The sequence below is a fragment of the Pseudoliparis swirei genome, chromosome 10 (assembly GCF_029220125.1).
Source record: "Pseudoliparis swirei isolate HS2019 ecotype Mariana Trench chromosome 10, NWPU_hadal_v1, whole genome shotgun sequence".
Classification (NCBI taxonomy): Eukaryota; Metazoa; Chordata; class Actinopteri; order Perciformes; family Liparidae; genus Pseudoliparis; species Pseudoliparis swirei.
In genome coordinates, this window is record NC_079397.1 from 2,526,768 (window position 1) to 2,540,165 (window position 13,398).

At 42.5% G+C, this 13,398-nt stretch overlaps 1 protein-coding gene across 4 annotated transcripts in view; it reads right to left on the minus strand.

Moving 5' to 3' along the window:
- Window positions 1-10,023, minus strand: part of abcc9 (ATP-binding cassette, sub-family C (CFTR/MRP), member 9) — a 43,275-nt gene extending 33,252 nt beyond the window's left edge. For all 4 annotated transcript variants that reach the window (XR_008833043.1, XR_008833042.1, XM_056425008.1 and 1 more), the window contains exons 1-8: window positions 9,874-10,023; window positions 8,625-8,784; window positions 2,978-3,119; window positions 2,744-2,865; window positions 1,776-1,942; window positions 1,500-1,601; window positions 628-768; window positions 351-536 (exon numbers count right to left, since the gene is read on the minus strand). Coding sequence is in view for 2 of the 4 variants with exons in the window: in XM_056425008.1 (XP_056280983.1) it covers window positions 351-536; window positions 628-768; window positions 1,500-1,601; window positions 1,776-1,942; window positions 2,744-2,865; window positions 2,978-3,119; window positions 8,625-8,772 (1,008 nt within the window). In the remaining 2 variants the exon portion in view is untranslated. The remainder of the gene's footprint in view (window positions 1-350; window positions 537-627; window positions 769-1,499; window positions 1,602-1,775; window positions 1,943-2,743; window positions 2,866-2,977; window positions 3,120-8,624; window positions 8,785-9,873) is intronic.
- Between the last annotated feature and the right edge of the window lie 3,375 nt (window positions 10,024-13,398).

Here is a 13,398-nt window from a genome sequence, read left to right on the forward strand (position 1 = left end):
GACAAGACCACCCAAGAAGTGAGACCAAGCCAAGACCAGAATGTATCAAGACCGATATAAGACCAAGACTTTGAAGAGTTGGGACCAAGTCAAGACCAAGACCGGAGTTTTTGGAGTCCTATGCTAACAAAGTGAAGTATTGAGACCAGGTCGAGACCGGAGTGTCCTGAGACCAAGACTTTGAGGAGTTGGGACCAAGTCAAGACCAAGACCAGAATGTTTCCAGACCTGTGCCAAGGATTGAGACCAAGTCGAGAGCCGAGTGAATAGAAACCGAGATAAGACCGAGGCGTAATGACAACATCGTGACATCAGCATTAGATCGGCCGGCCTTACTGGCTCGTACTTACGCCGGCCGTCGAGGAGTTGGTGGTGTTCATCCCGTGGTACTTCACGATGCCGGAGATGCAGAGCGGCCCGGCGAAGCCCAGCAGGTCGGCCAGGTAGCGGAAGGCGCTGCTGAGCAGGATGGGACGGCCAAACGCTCGATACATGGAGCGCCAGATCGACGGGGCGTGGTTCGGATCCTCCGCCGTCTGCGTGGAGCGAGAGTCGAGATGGGTCATTACTGAGGACACCGGCAGCGGCCATTCGTGGTGGATCTGCTCCGGGAGTCCAGCGGCTCACCCTCTGGTCCTCGTAGGCGTCTTTGAGCCGGAGGTAGTTGGTGATGGCTCGCATGGCGATGGGCAGCTTGCCGATCTTCTTCAGCTCGATGGGCCTCTTATGGGCTCCCATGATGAGAGGATTCATCCACCAATACGTCGCCTACGGATATTCACAGGGTTCATACACATGTTGACCAATGGATTTCCATGACCTTTAAACCAAATTTCCATGACCAAACATGATATGAAATCTCGGTGTAGACACTAGTATACCTTAAATGACACAAATTATTGAGAGACAGTTTGATGAACCCTCCTGTTACCTTTCGGGTCAATTTGACCCCATTCAATGTTTAATGTCAGTGTTCTTTGGGGTCAATTTGACCCCAGGCTGTTTTTCACTGTGTCAAACATATAAGAAATATCAACTTTTTTATATATTTAAAGGGCTATTTAGGTAGTCAACAAACAAACATAAAGTACCTCACACTTAAACTTGGGAAACAATATTAATTCTAATAATTTTCTGGAGGTTTTAATTGCTGGGGTCAAATTGACCCCGAGGGTAAAATATGTTAGTAAATGTTAAGGTAATAGGAGGGTTAAAAGAATAAATATGTATATAAATCTTAAACTATGTAAATAAAAACATGAATAGAACAAATTTCGATGACTTTTCCAAAACTTTTGGGATTCAATTATTTTCCAAGGACTTTTTCCAATAACTATTTTTAAATTCCATGACTTTTCCAGGTTTTCCATGACCGTACGAACCTTGAATTCATCATGTACTCTTATGCTGCCAAAGATTTCTCTGGTGTTATCCGATATTGATTATGAAACAAACTCGTGGACTATCCTGATGGTCAATAACAAGAAGTGAGTTTCTACCTTGGACAGCAGGTTGACGAACGGCTGCAGGAAGCGAACCCCCAAATCCTGCAGATCTTCTGGAGGTTTCACCTTTTGGGGGTTGGCGTAGAACACGTATTTCTACGGGGAGAGAAAGGGAAAAAGCTATGAATTAGACTATGAAAGAATGAAAAAATCTGAATAATGTTACCATTTCTTATATTTGGAAAAAAGTTACATACAATTGCTTCCTGTGGTGAACTAAACACATTAAAGGATATTATTGGTGATGTTGGATGACTTGTGGGTACTCGCCCTGACTCTGATGATGTTGATCTCCACGGCCATCAGCAGTCCGTACAGCACCACCAGCAGGGCGGTGATGCAGAACCTCAGGTGCTGAGGTCCCACGTTGTACTCGGCGAACTTGCACAGCTTGATGGACTTTGTGACGAACGCCAACACCCAGTAGACGAACAGGACTGCGAACAGAAGCGTGATGCGGACGGTTAGCATGAGCCCGATGTTTCGGCGAAGCACCAGATTATTTAGAAACTCAAACAGTGGAAACTGTGTCTTTGTCTTTATAATTTACTTTCAATGTGTGTTTAAGGTAATTCAGGTGTTGTTCCGGTATTTGAGAGCGTTGACCACCTGTGCACATGCTAACTGTGAAGGGAGGAAAGTGCTTGTTTTTCCTTTTGGAAGAGCGCTGTCTCTTTAAGAGAGGGGCGCCATCTCCTTAAGAGAGGGGCGCTGTCTCTTTAAGAGAGGGGGCGCTGTCTCATGAAAAGAGGGGCGCTGCCTCTTTAAGAGAGAGGCGCTGTCTCCTTAAGAGAGGGGCGCTATCTCTTTAAGAGAGAGGCGCTGTCTCTTTAAGAGAGAGGCGCTGTCTCTTTAAGAGCGGGGCGCTGTCTCCTTAAGAGAGTTGCGCTGTCTCTTTAAGAGCGGGGCCCTGTCTCCTTAAGAGAGGGGTGCTGTCTCTTTAAGAGAGGGGTGTGTGAAGGGCAGGTGCGGTAAGCAGGCTAGTATGCTTTCTTTAACCCGGAAATGGTTAAAAAAAAGTTGCAAAACAGAAGAACGACGTGTTTCTGAACAGTTGCATTGTGGGTAACGTGAAAGCTATTTAGAATTGAAAGACGACATCTCTCTGGTTTCAAACGCCACATCAAGAGTCCCACAAGCTATTTGAGTGCAACGCTGAATCTCTGGATTCCTCTTGAAAAAGCTGGGACTGTTTTTAACGGGCGAATTAGAAAATAACCCAAAGTGTTGAGTCTCACCGAGCAGCAGTTTGGGGAAGTTGGACGTCTCGATGTTGTGGTAGTAAACCACGGAGGTTGTGGCCGCTATGAAACCCATGAAGGCCGGGATGAAGAGATGCAGGTGGTTGGTACTCATCATCCTACATCATGAGGCAAACACAGGATGTAATGAGCAGATGAAAAAAGGACTACATGGCGATGTCTGTTGAGACTCGGGGACACCGGGACCGACGGGAGAAGAATGTGTCTCACTTATTGGAGACGATGCCCTCGGCGAACTCGCAGACGTGGACGAACAGCAGCGAGAAGGTGAGGATCCACCGCATGTTGTGGCCGGGGAAGTGGAGCCACGTGTTGTGATGGATCTGGACCTTCGAGCTCTGGCTGCCCCAACCTGAGGGGGTGGGTGGAGAGAGAGAGAGAGAGAGCGAGAGAGCGAGAGAGCGAGAGAGAGAGACATGATGAATCGAAGGGAAAGAAGACCCATGAAAAGAGATGGTGGCATTTGACAAGTTAAAACCATCAAAAAGTTTTTATTTTGGCTTAAAGATCTACTTAAAGTTACTGTAAGGAACCAGTCTCAGTTTAGTCCTGGTCCTCTCTAGACCTCAGTTTAGTCCTGGTCCTCTCTAGACCTCAGTTTAGTCTTGGTCCTCTCTAGACCTCAGTTTAGTCCTGGTCCTCTCTAAACCTCAGTTTAGTCTTGGTCCTCTATAAACCTCAGTTTAGTCTTGGTCCTCTATAAACCTCAGTTTAGTCCTGGTCCTCTATAGACCTCAGTTTAGTCCTGGTCCTCTCTAAACCTCAGTTTAGTCTTGGTCCTCTATAAACCTCAGTTTAGTCTTGGTCCTCTATAAACCTCAGTTTAGTCCTGGTCCTCTCTCAACCTCAGTTTAGTCTTGGTCCTCTATAAACCTCAGTTTAGTCTTGGTCCTCTATAGACCTCAGTTTAGTCCTGGTCCTCTATAAACCTCAGTTTAGTCCTGGTCCTCCATAAACCTCAGTTTAGTCTTGGTCCTCCATAAACCTCAATTTAGTCTTGGTCCTCTATAGACCTCAGTTTAGTCCTGGTCCTCTATAGACCTCAGTTTAGTCTTGGTCCTCTATAGACCTCAGTTTAGTCTTGGTCCTCTATAGACCTCAGTTTAGTCCTGGTCCTCTATAGACCTCAGTTTAGTCCTGGTCCTCTATAGACCTCAGTTTAGTCTTAGTCCTCTATAGACCTCAGTTTAGTCCTGGTCCTCTATAGACCTCAGTTTAGTCTTGGTCCTCTATAGACCTCAGTTTAGTCTTGGTCCTCTATAGACCTCAGTTTAGTCCTGGTCCTCTCTAGACCTCAATTTAGTCCTGGTCCTCTCTAGACCTCAGTTTAGTCTTGGTCCTCTATAAACCTCAGTTTAGTCTTGGTCCTCTATAAACCTCAGTTTAGTCTTGGTCCTCTATAAACCTCAGTTTAGTCCTGGTCCTCTCTAAACCTCAGTTTAGTCCTGGTCCTCTATAGACCTCAGTTTAGTCTTGGTCCTCTATAAACCTCAGTTTAGTCTTGGTCCTCTATAAACCTCAGTTTAGTCCTGGTCCTCTCTCAACCTCAGTTTAGTCTTGGTCCTCTATAAACCTCAGTTTAGTCTTGGTCCTCTATAGACCTCAGTTTAGTCCTGGTCCTCTATAAACCTCAGTTTAGTCTTGGTCCTCTATAAACCTCAGTTTAGTCTTGGTCCTCTATAGACCTCAGTTTAGTCCTGGTCCTCTATAGACCTCAGTTTAGTCTTGGTCCTCTATAGACCTCAGTTTAGTCTTGGTCCTCTATAGACCTGTTTAGTCCTGGTCCTCTATAGACCTCAGTTTAGTCCTGGTCCTCTATAGACCTCAGTTTAGTCTTAGTCCTCTATAGACCTCAGTTTAGTCCTGGTCCTCTATAGACCTCAGTTTAGTCCTGGTCCTCTATATACCTCAGTTTAGACTTGGTCCTCTATAGACCTCAGTTTAGTCTTAGTCCTCTATAGACCTCAGTTTAGTCCTGGTCCTCTCTAGACCTCAGTTTAGTCCTGGTCCTCTCTAGACCTCAGTTTAGTCCTGGTCCTCTCTAAACCTCAGTTTAGTCTTGGTCCTCTATAAACCTGTTTAGTCCTGGTCCTCTCTAGACCTCAGTTTAGTCCTGGTCCTCTCTAGACCTCAGTTTAGTCTTGGTCCTCTATAAAGCTCAGTTTAGTCCTGGTCCTCTATAGATCTGTTTAGTCCTGGTCCTCTATAGACCTCAGTTTAGTCTTGGTCCTCTATAGACCTCAGTTTAGTCTTAGTCCTCTATAGACCTCAGTTTAGTCCTGGTCCTCTATAGACCTCAGTTTAGTCTTAGTTCTCTATAGACCTCAGTTTAGTCCTGGTCCTCTATAGACCTCAGTTTAGTCTTGGTCCTCTATAGACCTCAGTTTAGTCCTGGTCCTCTCTAGACCTTTTTAGTCCTGGTCCTCTATAGACCTCAGTTTAGTCCTGGTCCTCTATAAACCTCAGTTTAGTCCTGGTCCTCTATAGACCTCAGTTTAGTCTTGGTCCTCTATAAACCTCAGTTTAGTCCTGGTCCTCTATAGACCTCAGTTTAGTCCTGGTCCTCTCTAAACCTCAGTTTAGTCTTGGACCTCTATAAACCTCAGTTTAGTCTTGGTCCTCTATAAACCTCAGTTTAGTCCTGGTCCTCTATAGACCTCAGTTTAGTCTTGGTCCTCTATAGACCTCAGTTTAGTCTTAGTCCTCTATAGACCTCAGTTTAGTCTTGGTCCTCTATAGACCTCAGTTTAGTCTTAGTCCTCTATAGACCTCAGTTTAGTCCTGGTCCTCTATAGACCTCAGTTTAGTCCTGGTCCTCTCTAGACCTCAGTTTAGTCTTGGTCCTCTATAGACCTCAGTTTAGTCCTGGTCCTCTCTAGACCTCAGTTTAGTCTTGGTCCTCTATAGACCTCAGTTTAGTCCTGGTCCTCTCTAGACCTCTATCAGTAAACAGACCATCAGAGAGAAGGTGGTCTAGGTTCACCAGAACCTCCTTCAGCTCGGCCCCCGGTCCACCTGAAGTGTCTGGCGCTCGGTGACAGTACCACTTCCGTCCACAGGGGGCGCTAGAAGCAACACGACATGAGAAGTTGCTGGTAGTCGCTTTAAAACGCTGCTGACGCTTCATCGATCACAGAAACACTCCCTGGAGTTTAACTATGGGAGCTCCGGACCACAGAGTTGTGTTTGTACTGATTGTTTATTTTCATGAGGTTTGTTTCTGCTATTAATAACCAGACGGACCGCAGCCATTCTGGAGGCTCAGAGGACAGAAACCATTCCAAAAAACAGAACCAGAAAGAAGCAATTAGCGAGTCCTCTGGGAGCCGGCTGAAGGCTTCTGGTCAGAAGTGTTCCCACAAACATAATGCACACACAAACACACACACTAGTGTAATTACTCTCTTTGTGTGTGTGGATGTTTTCACATCAATCTGGATGTGTGTGTATCTATGTTTTTATCTTTGTCTTGAGGCATGTGCAGGACTTATTTATTGAATTACCCGATAATGCACTGTTGATGCGATCGAGATAGGAAGTATGTTGGGGGGGGGGGGGGGAGCATTAGGACGTAACACTCATTCAACAGCAATAGAAACAGATGTTGAAGAGGAAGCACGGTCCAACAGGAAGGAAGTACACACTGAACGACTTCCTGCGGCGGCGGGATCACAGGACCGGTGCTCTGAGTTCATTTCAACGGCTTTTTAAAAAGCTGCTTAATGTTCATGAGCGAGAGAGAGAGAGTAATTATCGCTAAGCGCTGCTGCTCTGCCTGCACGACCTCGAGCGACGCTTCAGTTTCAGATTATTGTGACGCAACATGGAAACCCACTCCTCCTGTAGCGATGTAACTCATAACGATGACGTTATTCACTTTGGATGTAACTCATATTTAAAGATTCACCTGAGATCTTTTTCATCAGCTTTTGTTTTTTGTCTGAGAGGAAAACACAAAAGTGAGGTGAGCAGCGCGAGAAAGAAAAAAGGTTGATTAAATATAACTCACTGAAATAACATTTACATTCCTCATTCTGCACGAGCTATTTAAACACAAAAAAGAAGAACCAAAAATAAGAAGATTAGAGAAAGTTCAAGCGGGGTCCTTTTGTGAAAATAAAACGTCCATCTCGTCTTCGTCTGACGCAACGAGACCACGCCGAGCGCTCTGCGGACGTCGTTGTGGGACAGACTCGTCCGGGCGAGAATAACTTCACACAGAGCTGTGTTTTCAAAGAAGCTCCTACCTATAAAGTGCCAGCGAGGTATTTAATATTGTGGATGATAAATTGTTTCTTCAGTGAAACATCCAGATTAGTAAAAAAAAAAGAAGTATATTGAGACCCCATTGGTCCTGTCATCTTTAACACTGAACAGCAGAACCAGTGGCCTTGGTGACTGACTGACATTCAAATATGTCATGTTAACCCTCTGGAGGCTGGGGGCATTTTATACATTTTACAAAATAAATTAAATTCACCGTTTAAAGTCTTTTGCATGTGACACACCCCCACGTGTTATACATCAAACATTCCAGAACAATCTCATCTCTATTCAATGAGGCTCAGTTGTCCTGGTGCCGTGTTCTCTGCTCTCTGACTGACAGGCTGCTAATGAGCCTCACCTGTGAGGTGGGAGGTCCTTTGTGATTTACTGAGTGTTCATTGGTTGTTTTTTCCCCAAAATGTTGACAGACAAACGGATTGACAAATCACGGTGAAGGTTTCGTGTGACGAGTTCTTTCCGCGCCGCGTCACCCGACACGTCGCCCTCCGTTCCTCTGTGTGTCAGAGGGGGAGACGGGAGGAAGGAGGAGCAGGAGGAAACCCGACTGATTCATCCACGAGTTTAAACTGATTTCTGCTCCTTATCTTCGCGGAGAAATAATTGTTTTAAAAACGGAAACAGTGTAAAAACTTCAACGAACACCGGAAGTAAACAAAGTTGCGTTAATTGCGTTAAAATATTTTAGTGCGTTAACGCGGCCAAATTAATCGCAGATTAATGCGTTAACGCTGACAGCCCTAATATATACATATATATTTGTATGTATATATATACAAATACATATATTTGTGTGCGTATATATAATATATATATAAATAAATTTGTATATGTGTGTGTATATATATATAACATATATAATATTCCCAAATATATATATATATATTGATATAAATACAAATATATATATATAAACATTTATATACACACTCGCATATACAAATATATAAATATATTTATAGAAAACATATAAATATATTAGTATATGTATATACAGGACTGTCTCAGAAAATTAGAATATTGTGATAAAGTTCTTTATTTTCTGTAATGCAATAAAAAAAACAAAAATGTCATGCATTCTGGATTCATTACAAATCAACTGAAATATTGCAAGCCTTTTATTCTTTTAATATTGCTGATTATGGCTTACAGCTTAAGAAAACTCTAAAATCCTATCTCATAAAATTTTAATATTTCCTCAGACCAAGTAAAAAAAAAGATTTATAACAGCTGAGTGTTTGTCAAGGCTCAGGAAACCCTTGCAGGTGTTTCGAGTTAATTAGACAATTCAAGTGATTTGTTTAATACCCTACTAGTATACTTTTTCATGATATTCTAATATTTAGAGATAGGATATTTGAGTTTTCTTAAGCTGTAAGCCATAATCAGCAATAAATCAGAATAAAAGGCTTGCAATATTTCAGTTGATTTGTAATGAATCCAGAATGCATGACATTTTTGTTTGTTTTATTGCATTACAGAAAATAAAGAACTTCATCACAATATTCTAATTTTCTGAGACAGTCCTGTATATACATATATATATGTATATGTGTCAATCTCCATCACCGACCGATGAAGAGGATGGGGAAGGTGATGAAGAGCAGGAAGACGTGGGGCACCAGGTTGAGGGCGTCCACGAAGCAGCCATTGTTGAACACGCCGCCCTTCACGCTGTAGGAGTTGAACGTCTGGTCGTCTCCGCAGAACGAGAAGGCCATGGCGCCGGCCGCCTGGGAGGAGACACGGCGAGGTCACACAGGAAGGAAGGAAGGTAAAGAGCCAAGGAAGAAACAAAAGGTAAGAAAGGAAGGAAGAAAGAAAAGGAGGCAAGGAAGGAAAGAAAGATGGAAGGATAGGAGGTAAGGACGGAAAGGACGCAAGAAAGTTAGGAAAGGAAGGACGGAAAGGAGGCAAGGAAGGAGAGGAGGCAACGAAGGAAGGAAATTGGGAAGGAATGAAAGGATGCAAGGAAGGTAGGAAAAGAAGGAAGGATAGGAGGCAAGGAAGGAAGGAAAGATGGAAGGATAGGAGGTAAGGAAGGAAAGGACGCAAGGAAGTTAGGAAAGGAAGGACGGAAAGGAGGCAAGGAAGGAAGGAAAGGAAGGATGGAAAAGAGGCAAGGAAGGAAGGAAAGGAGGAAATTGGGAAGGAATGAAATGATGCCAGGAAGGTAGGAAAGGAAGGAAGGATAGGAGGCAAGGAAGGAAGGAAAGGATGCATAGAAGGTAGGAAAGGGAAGGAAGGAATGGAGCCAAGGAAGGTAGGAAAAGGAAGGAAGGAACAAAACAGACAGTAAAGCAGATTACTTTGAATTCCCACCCTCTAATCGAAAAAAACAAAGATGGCCGCCAGGGGCCGTACCTGACGGCCATCTTTGTTTGGGTCGCTCCGGTGCCGATCGGTGCCAAACCGGGTTCACAGACTTTCAGTGGGGAACTAAATAAAGCGGTGCAGTGGTGGTTTGAAATATTTATCTTTTATTTAAGCGTTGACATGTGTTGTGTCAAACTTTAAAACCATTGGCATCCACTAAAACGGTCAGAATTGAAGCCGCTGTTCTCCATTTGTTCTGCCCTTTGCGTTGCCTGTCTTTAAACATAATTGTGTATAATATCCCTTTAGCTGTGATTTGTTTGGCTCACTACACAAAGCAAGCAGCAAAATTAACGTGTTCACTTTAAATCTAGCTAACGGATCATTAAATATCAAACCCCCGTCATTTTAAACACAGCTCCCAACGGACATTTCTAAAAGCGGCCGTTACGTTTCATTACGTCATTAACGGCTAATCAATGGAGCTCAATTTAAAAGTGTCTTACCTTCGAAGAAAAGTGATAGTCCTCACTGATAACCGGACATTCCGGATGTCTGGATTAAAATATATATATATATAAATTTAAAAAGGGGAGAACAAGAGCGGGAGAAAAGAAGGCAAGTACAGTGAGAGTTAAAGTGTAAAAAGTCGATTATTTTTAGCCCCCCACACCGCATCAGCTGCTCCGCGTGAAGCTGCTGCCGGTCTCTGCCAGCGCGGTCACGTTACACAGACATGAGGCTTCCTGTGGTGGCCTTCAAAATAAAATAAAGCAATCGTATGATTTTATTATTATTATGACTGATTAAGAATAATACATATTATGGATTCAAGCACTATTATATATTTCGAGGGGTTTAAATGTGATTTAATAAATCACAAATTATGCTTTAATTCATAAAATAAACGCACTAGCAAGCCAAAATGTGAGCTGCAGTACAAAATAGACATGTGTAAAAGCAAGTGTATTTATTAACTACATGAGCCCTATAAGCATTATACAAAATTAAATATTAAAGATATTACAAGTGAATTTTGAGCAAGAACCACTCAACAAGAAAGGGATTTAAGAGTTCCATTTAAACCATTTCCTTTTCAAGTATAATCAATACAACCATTCACTAATGACCCTTTAGAAGACCTGCGAGTCAGGGTACTCTGTCATGCGTTTTGACTTTTTTACATCTTACACATCCTCACATGCATTATTTAAAGTCCTCGTGTGCTCCTCATTTGGTATTCATGGCATACTTTTTTATTCCATTATTGAGATTTATATTGAGCTGTAATATTGTGATAATATACAGTGTTTTTATTCATGATTTTTATCTACATTTATTTTTATGTTGATTAATTTGTCCAAAGAGTTCACTGAAACTCAATATCTCCTTGAAGTAAAAAAGAAATAAAAAATGTGACATTATTCTGAAGGTATATACTTCAACGCTTCCGGTAAAAGTTTGCTTAATTGCAGCGACCTTGGACGTTCTCTGCTCTCCGATTACCAAACTGCACCAGTTTAGCTGACCTGAGGTTCACACACGTTACTGTACACCGGCAGGACATTATAAACCTCTATCGAGACATGTCTGAAAGAAATACTTCAAGTATTCTTAATAATAATCTTTAAATAATAATATGTCCTACTTTAGTCAATCATTATTATGATGGTATTTTAAGTCTTGAATATGAGACACTAAATCATTATTATAAGCTGCCAAGTCATAAATATGATAAATTAACTGATAACTGAGATACTAAGTCATAAATATGATCAATGAAGTCATAATTATGAGATAATAAATCATATTTATAAGATACTAAGTCATAATTATGAGTTAGTATAAATAGGTCATTATATAAGTCATTATTTTGAGAGAAAAAATGTCATTATAATGCTTACAGGATATTTATTTCTCAATCATTTTCTGTCCTAGTCCCGGGACAGAGGAGGATGTGCACAGATTGCTCTCTCAGGGAAATGTGTGATTTGGGGGCTTTTCAAAATAAATGTCATTGAATTATTTCCGGTCGACGCGTGGGACCCTCTTTGTTCTGCGTGGAACTCTTTGAGAGACACCACCTGTGACGTGGGTTATTCATTTAATACGACGAGGACTTGCACGTACACGAGCATATGACGCGCGTGCACATCGAAGAGGCTGTAATAAAGAAGAACCCCGTACAAGGTTAAAGAAGGAACCAAATAATGTAAAGTGTTTACACGTGTATACAGATATACAAACGAGTTTAATGTTGTTTTTACATAAATAAAACACCTTTAGGTGGGTTTATCTACACGAACCGTAAACTTTCTGACCGGTCCGGGACGCCCCCCCCCCCCCTCTCCGCTCCTCCACAAAGACAAGCGGACCGGGTCCACCGGGACCGGGACTCACATCGGTCCCGTTAGTGCGCGATATGGATGCCGACTTTAAAATGCATCTTCTATACATGCAGACCATGCGCTGACGTGCGTGTGTCGTGCACGGATTGCGCGTGACAGGCACGGTGGCTTCAAAAACGACGAGGTGGTCCAATGGAGTCCGGCATGTGCGCGCTGCACGTCTTCCACGCGCACCTGGAAGACGGCGCGTGCGTGCGTGACACCAACACGAGGAACACTTACCGGCCTCTGGTGCAGATGTTTTTTTTTAGGTGTGGGGGGGGGGGGGGGGAGGTGATGTGCACGCGCTGCGGGTCAACGCGCGTCCCTCCGCCGGATCTTTAATTCCCGAGAGCACGACGTCTTATTGCAGGAGACGGCGCGAGGGGACAGGACACACACACACGTACGCGCACGCGCACACGCACACGCACTGAATCGTGGCTATGTCTCATCAACAAAGGAAATGAAATGTAGGTCAAATTAATACCGAATCAGCATAAAGGAGATGAAAGGAGTGTTGACATTAGATCTGACACCTAGTGCACAGAGCAGGTTCACTGAGGGGCTCAACTGAAGATGTGGGCTTCAAAAAGGTGAAATTAAAAATAATTTTATATATATATATATATATAATATGACGTGCTCAGATCACAGAAGTGGAAGAAAACACATCCTCACACATGTATGAAATCAAGATGATGCACACTCATTAGTTCATAAACATGTCTGTAAATGACCGGAATCGTTTTCCTTTGAGACTCTTCAGTCTCTTTCCACCTGCGCTGCATTTTATTTTGAAATGTGATGTGGTTGTTTTTACAGCACGTAACCGGAAGAGGGCGCTGTTTCACTCAAAAGAGATGCGACATCATTCAGACTGTGGAATCTTACTGGAATTGCAAAAAAAATATCCTAATAGTATTTTAATACATAGAAAAAAATGCCCATACAAATATTTTGATCACATTCTTTCATAATATATTTTTTTCTAATATTATTTTATTATGTTTAAAAAAAAACTTACAAATATTTAGATCACTTTTTTTCATCATAATATTTTTTCATAATAGTATTTTAATACGGGAAAAAAATTCCCTTAAAAATATCCAGATCACATTTTTTGAATCTCATTCTTTGTACAAACACATTAATTTGTGTTATAAAAAAGAAAACTGTGTGTCGACTGATATGTAATATATAGTTTAGGGTGTGTGTAGTTTTCAGAGATCGAAAGGGGACTTTACTTTACACTCTATCTCTTATTCTGTACGTTCCTTATTTTAGGTTGAGGTTCAGATTCAGGTTCCGTTTCCGGGGAATTATTCTCAGTCAACAGCTGTATTTTAAAATGTCAAGTGAATTATAATTCAAATGTGAATAAGTTGTGTTTCCATCAACGTGTTTGGAGTGAACACAAACTGTGCTGCCGCGACGTCAACGCTACTGCCGCTACGCACGGCTGTAATCTACCCGGCAACAGAGTAGACGAAGAAGGAGACGCCGAGGGCGAATCTTAATTGCTCTTTCGTGTCGGCCATGTTTCCATGTTGTGCTGAGGCGCGGACGAGCATTCACACGTCATGGGAAACAGTGTCAGGAGATTCCCATCCACCACTGTCAAGGGAAGAAGTTGACCTCTGA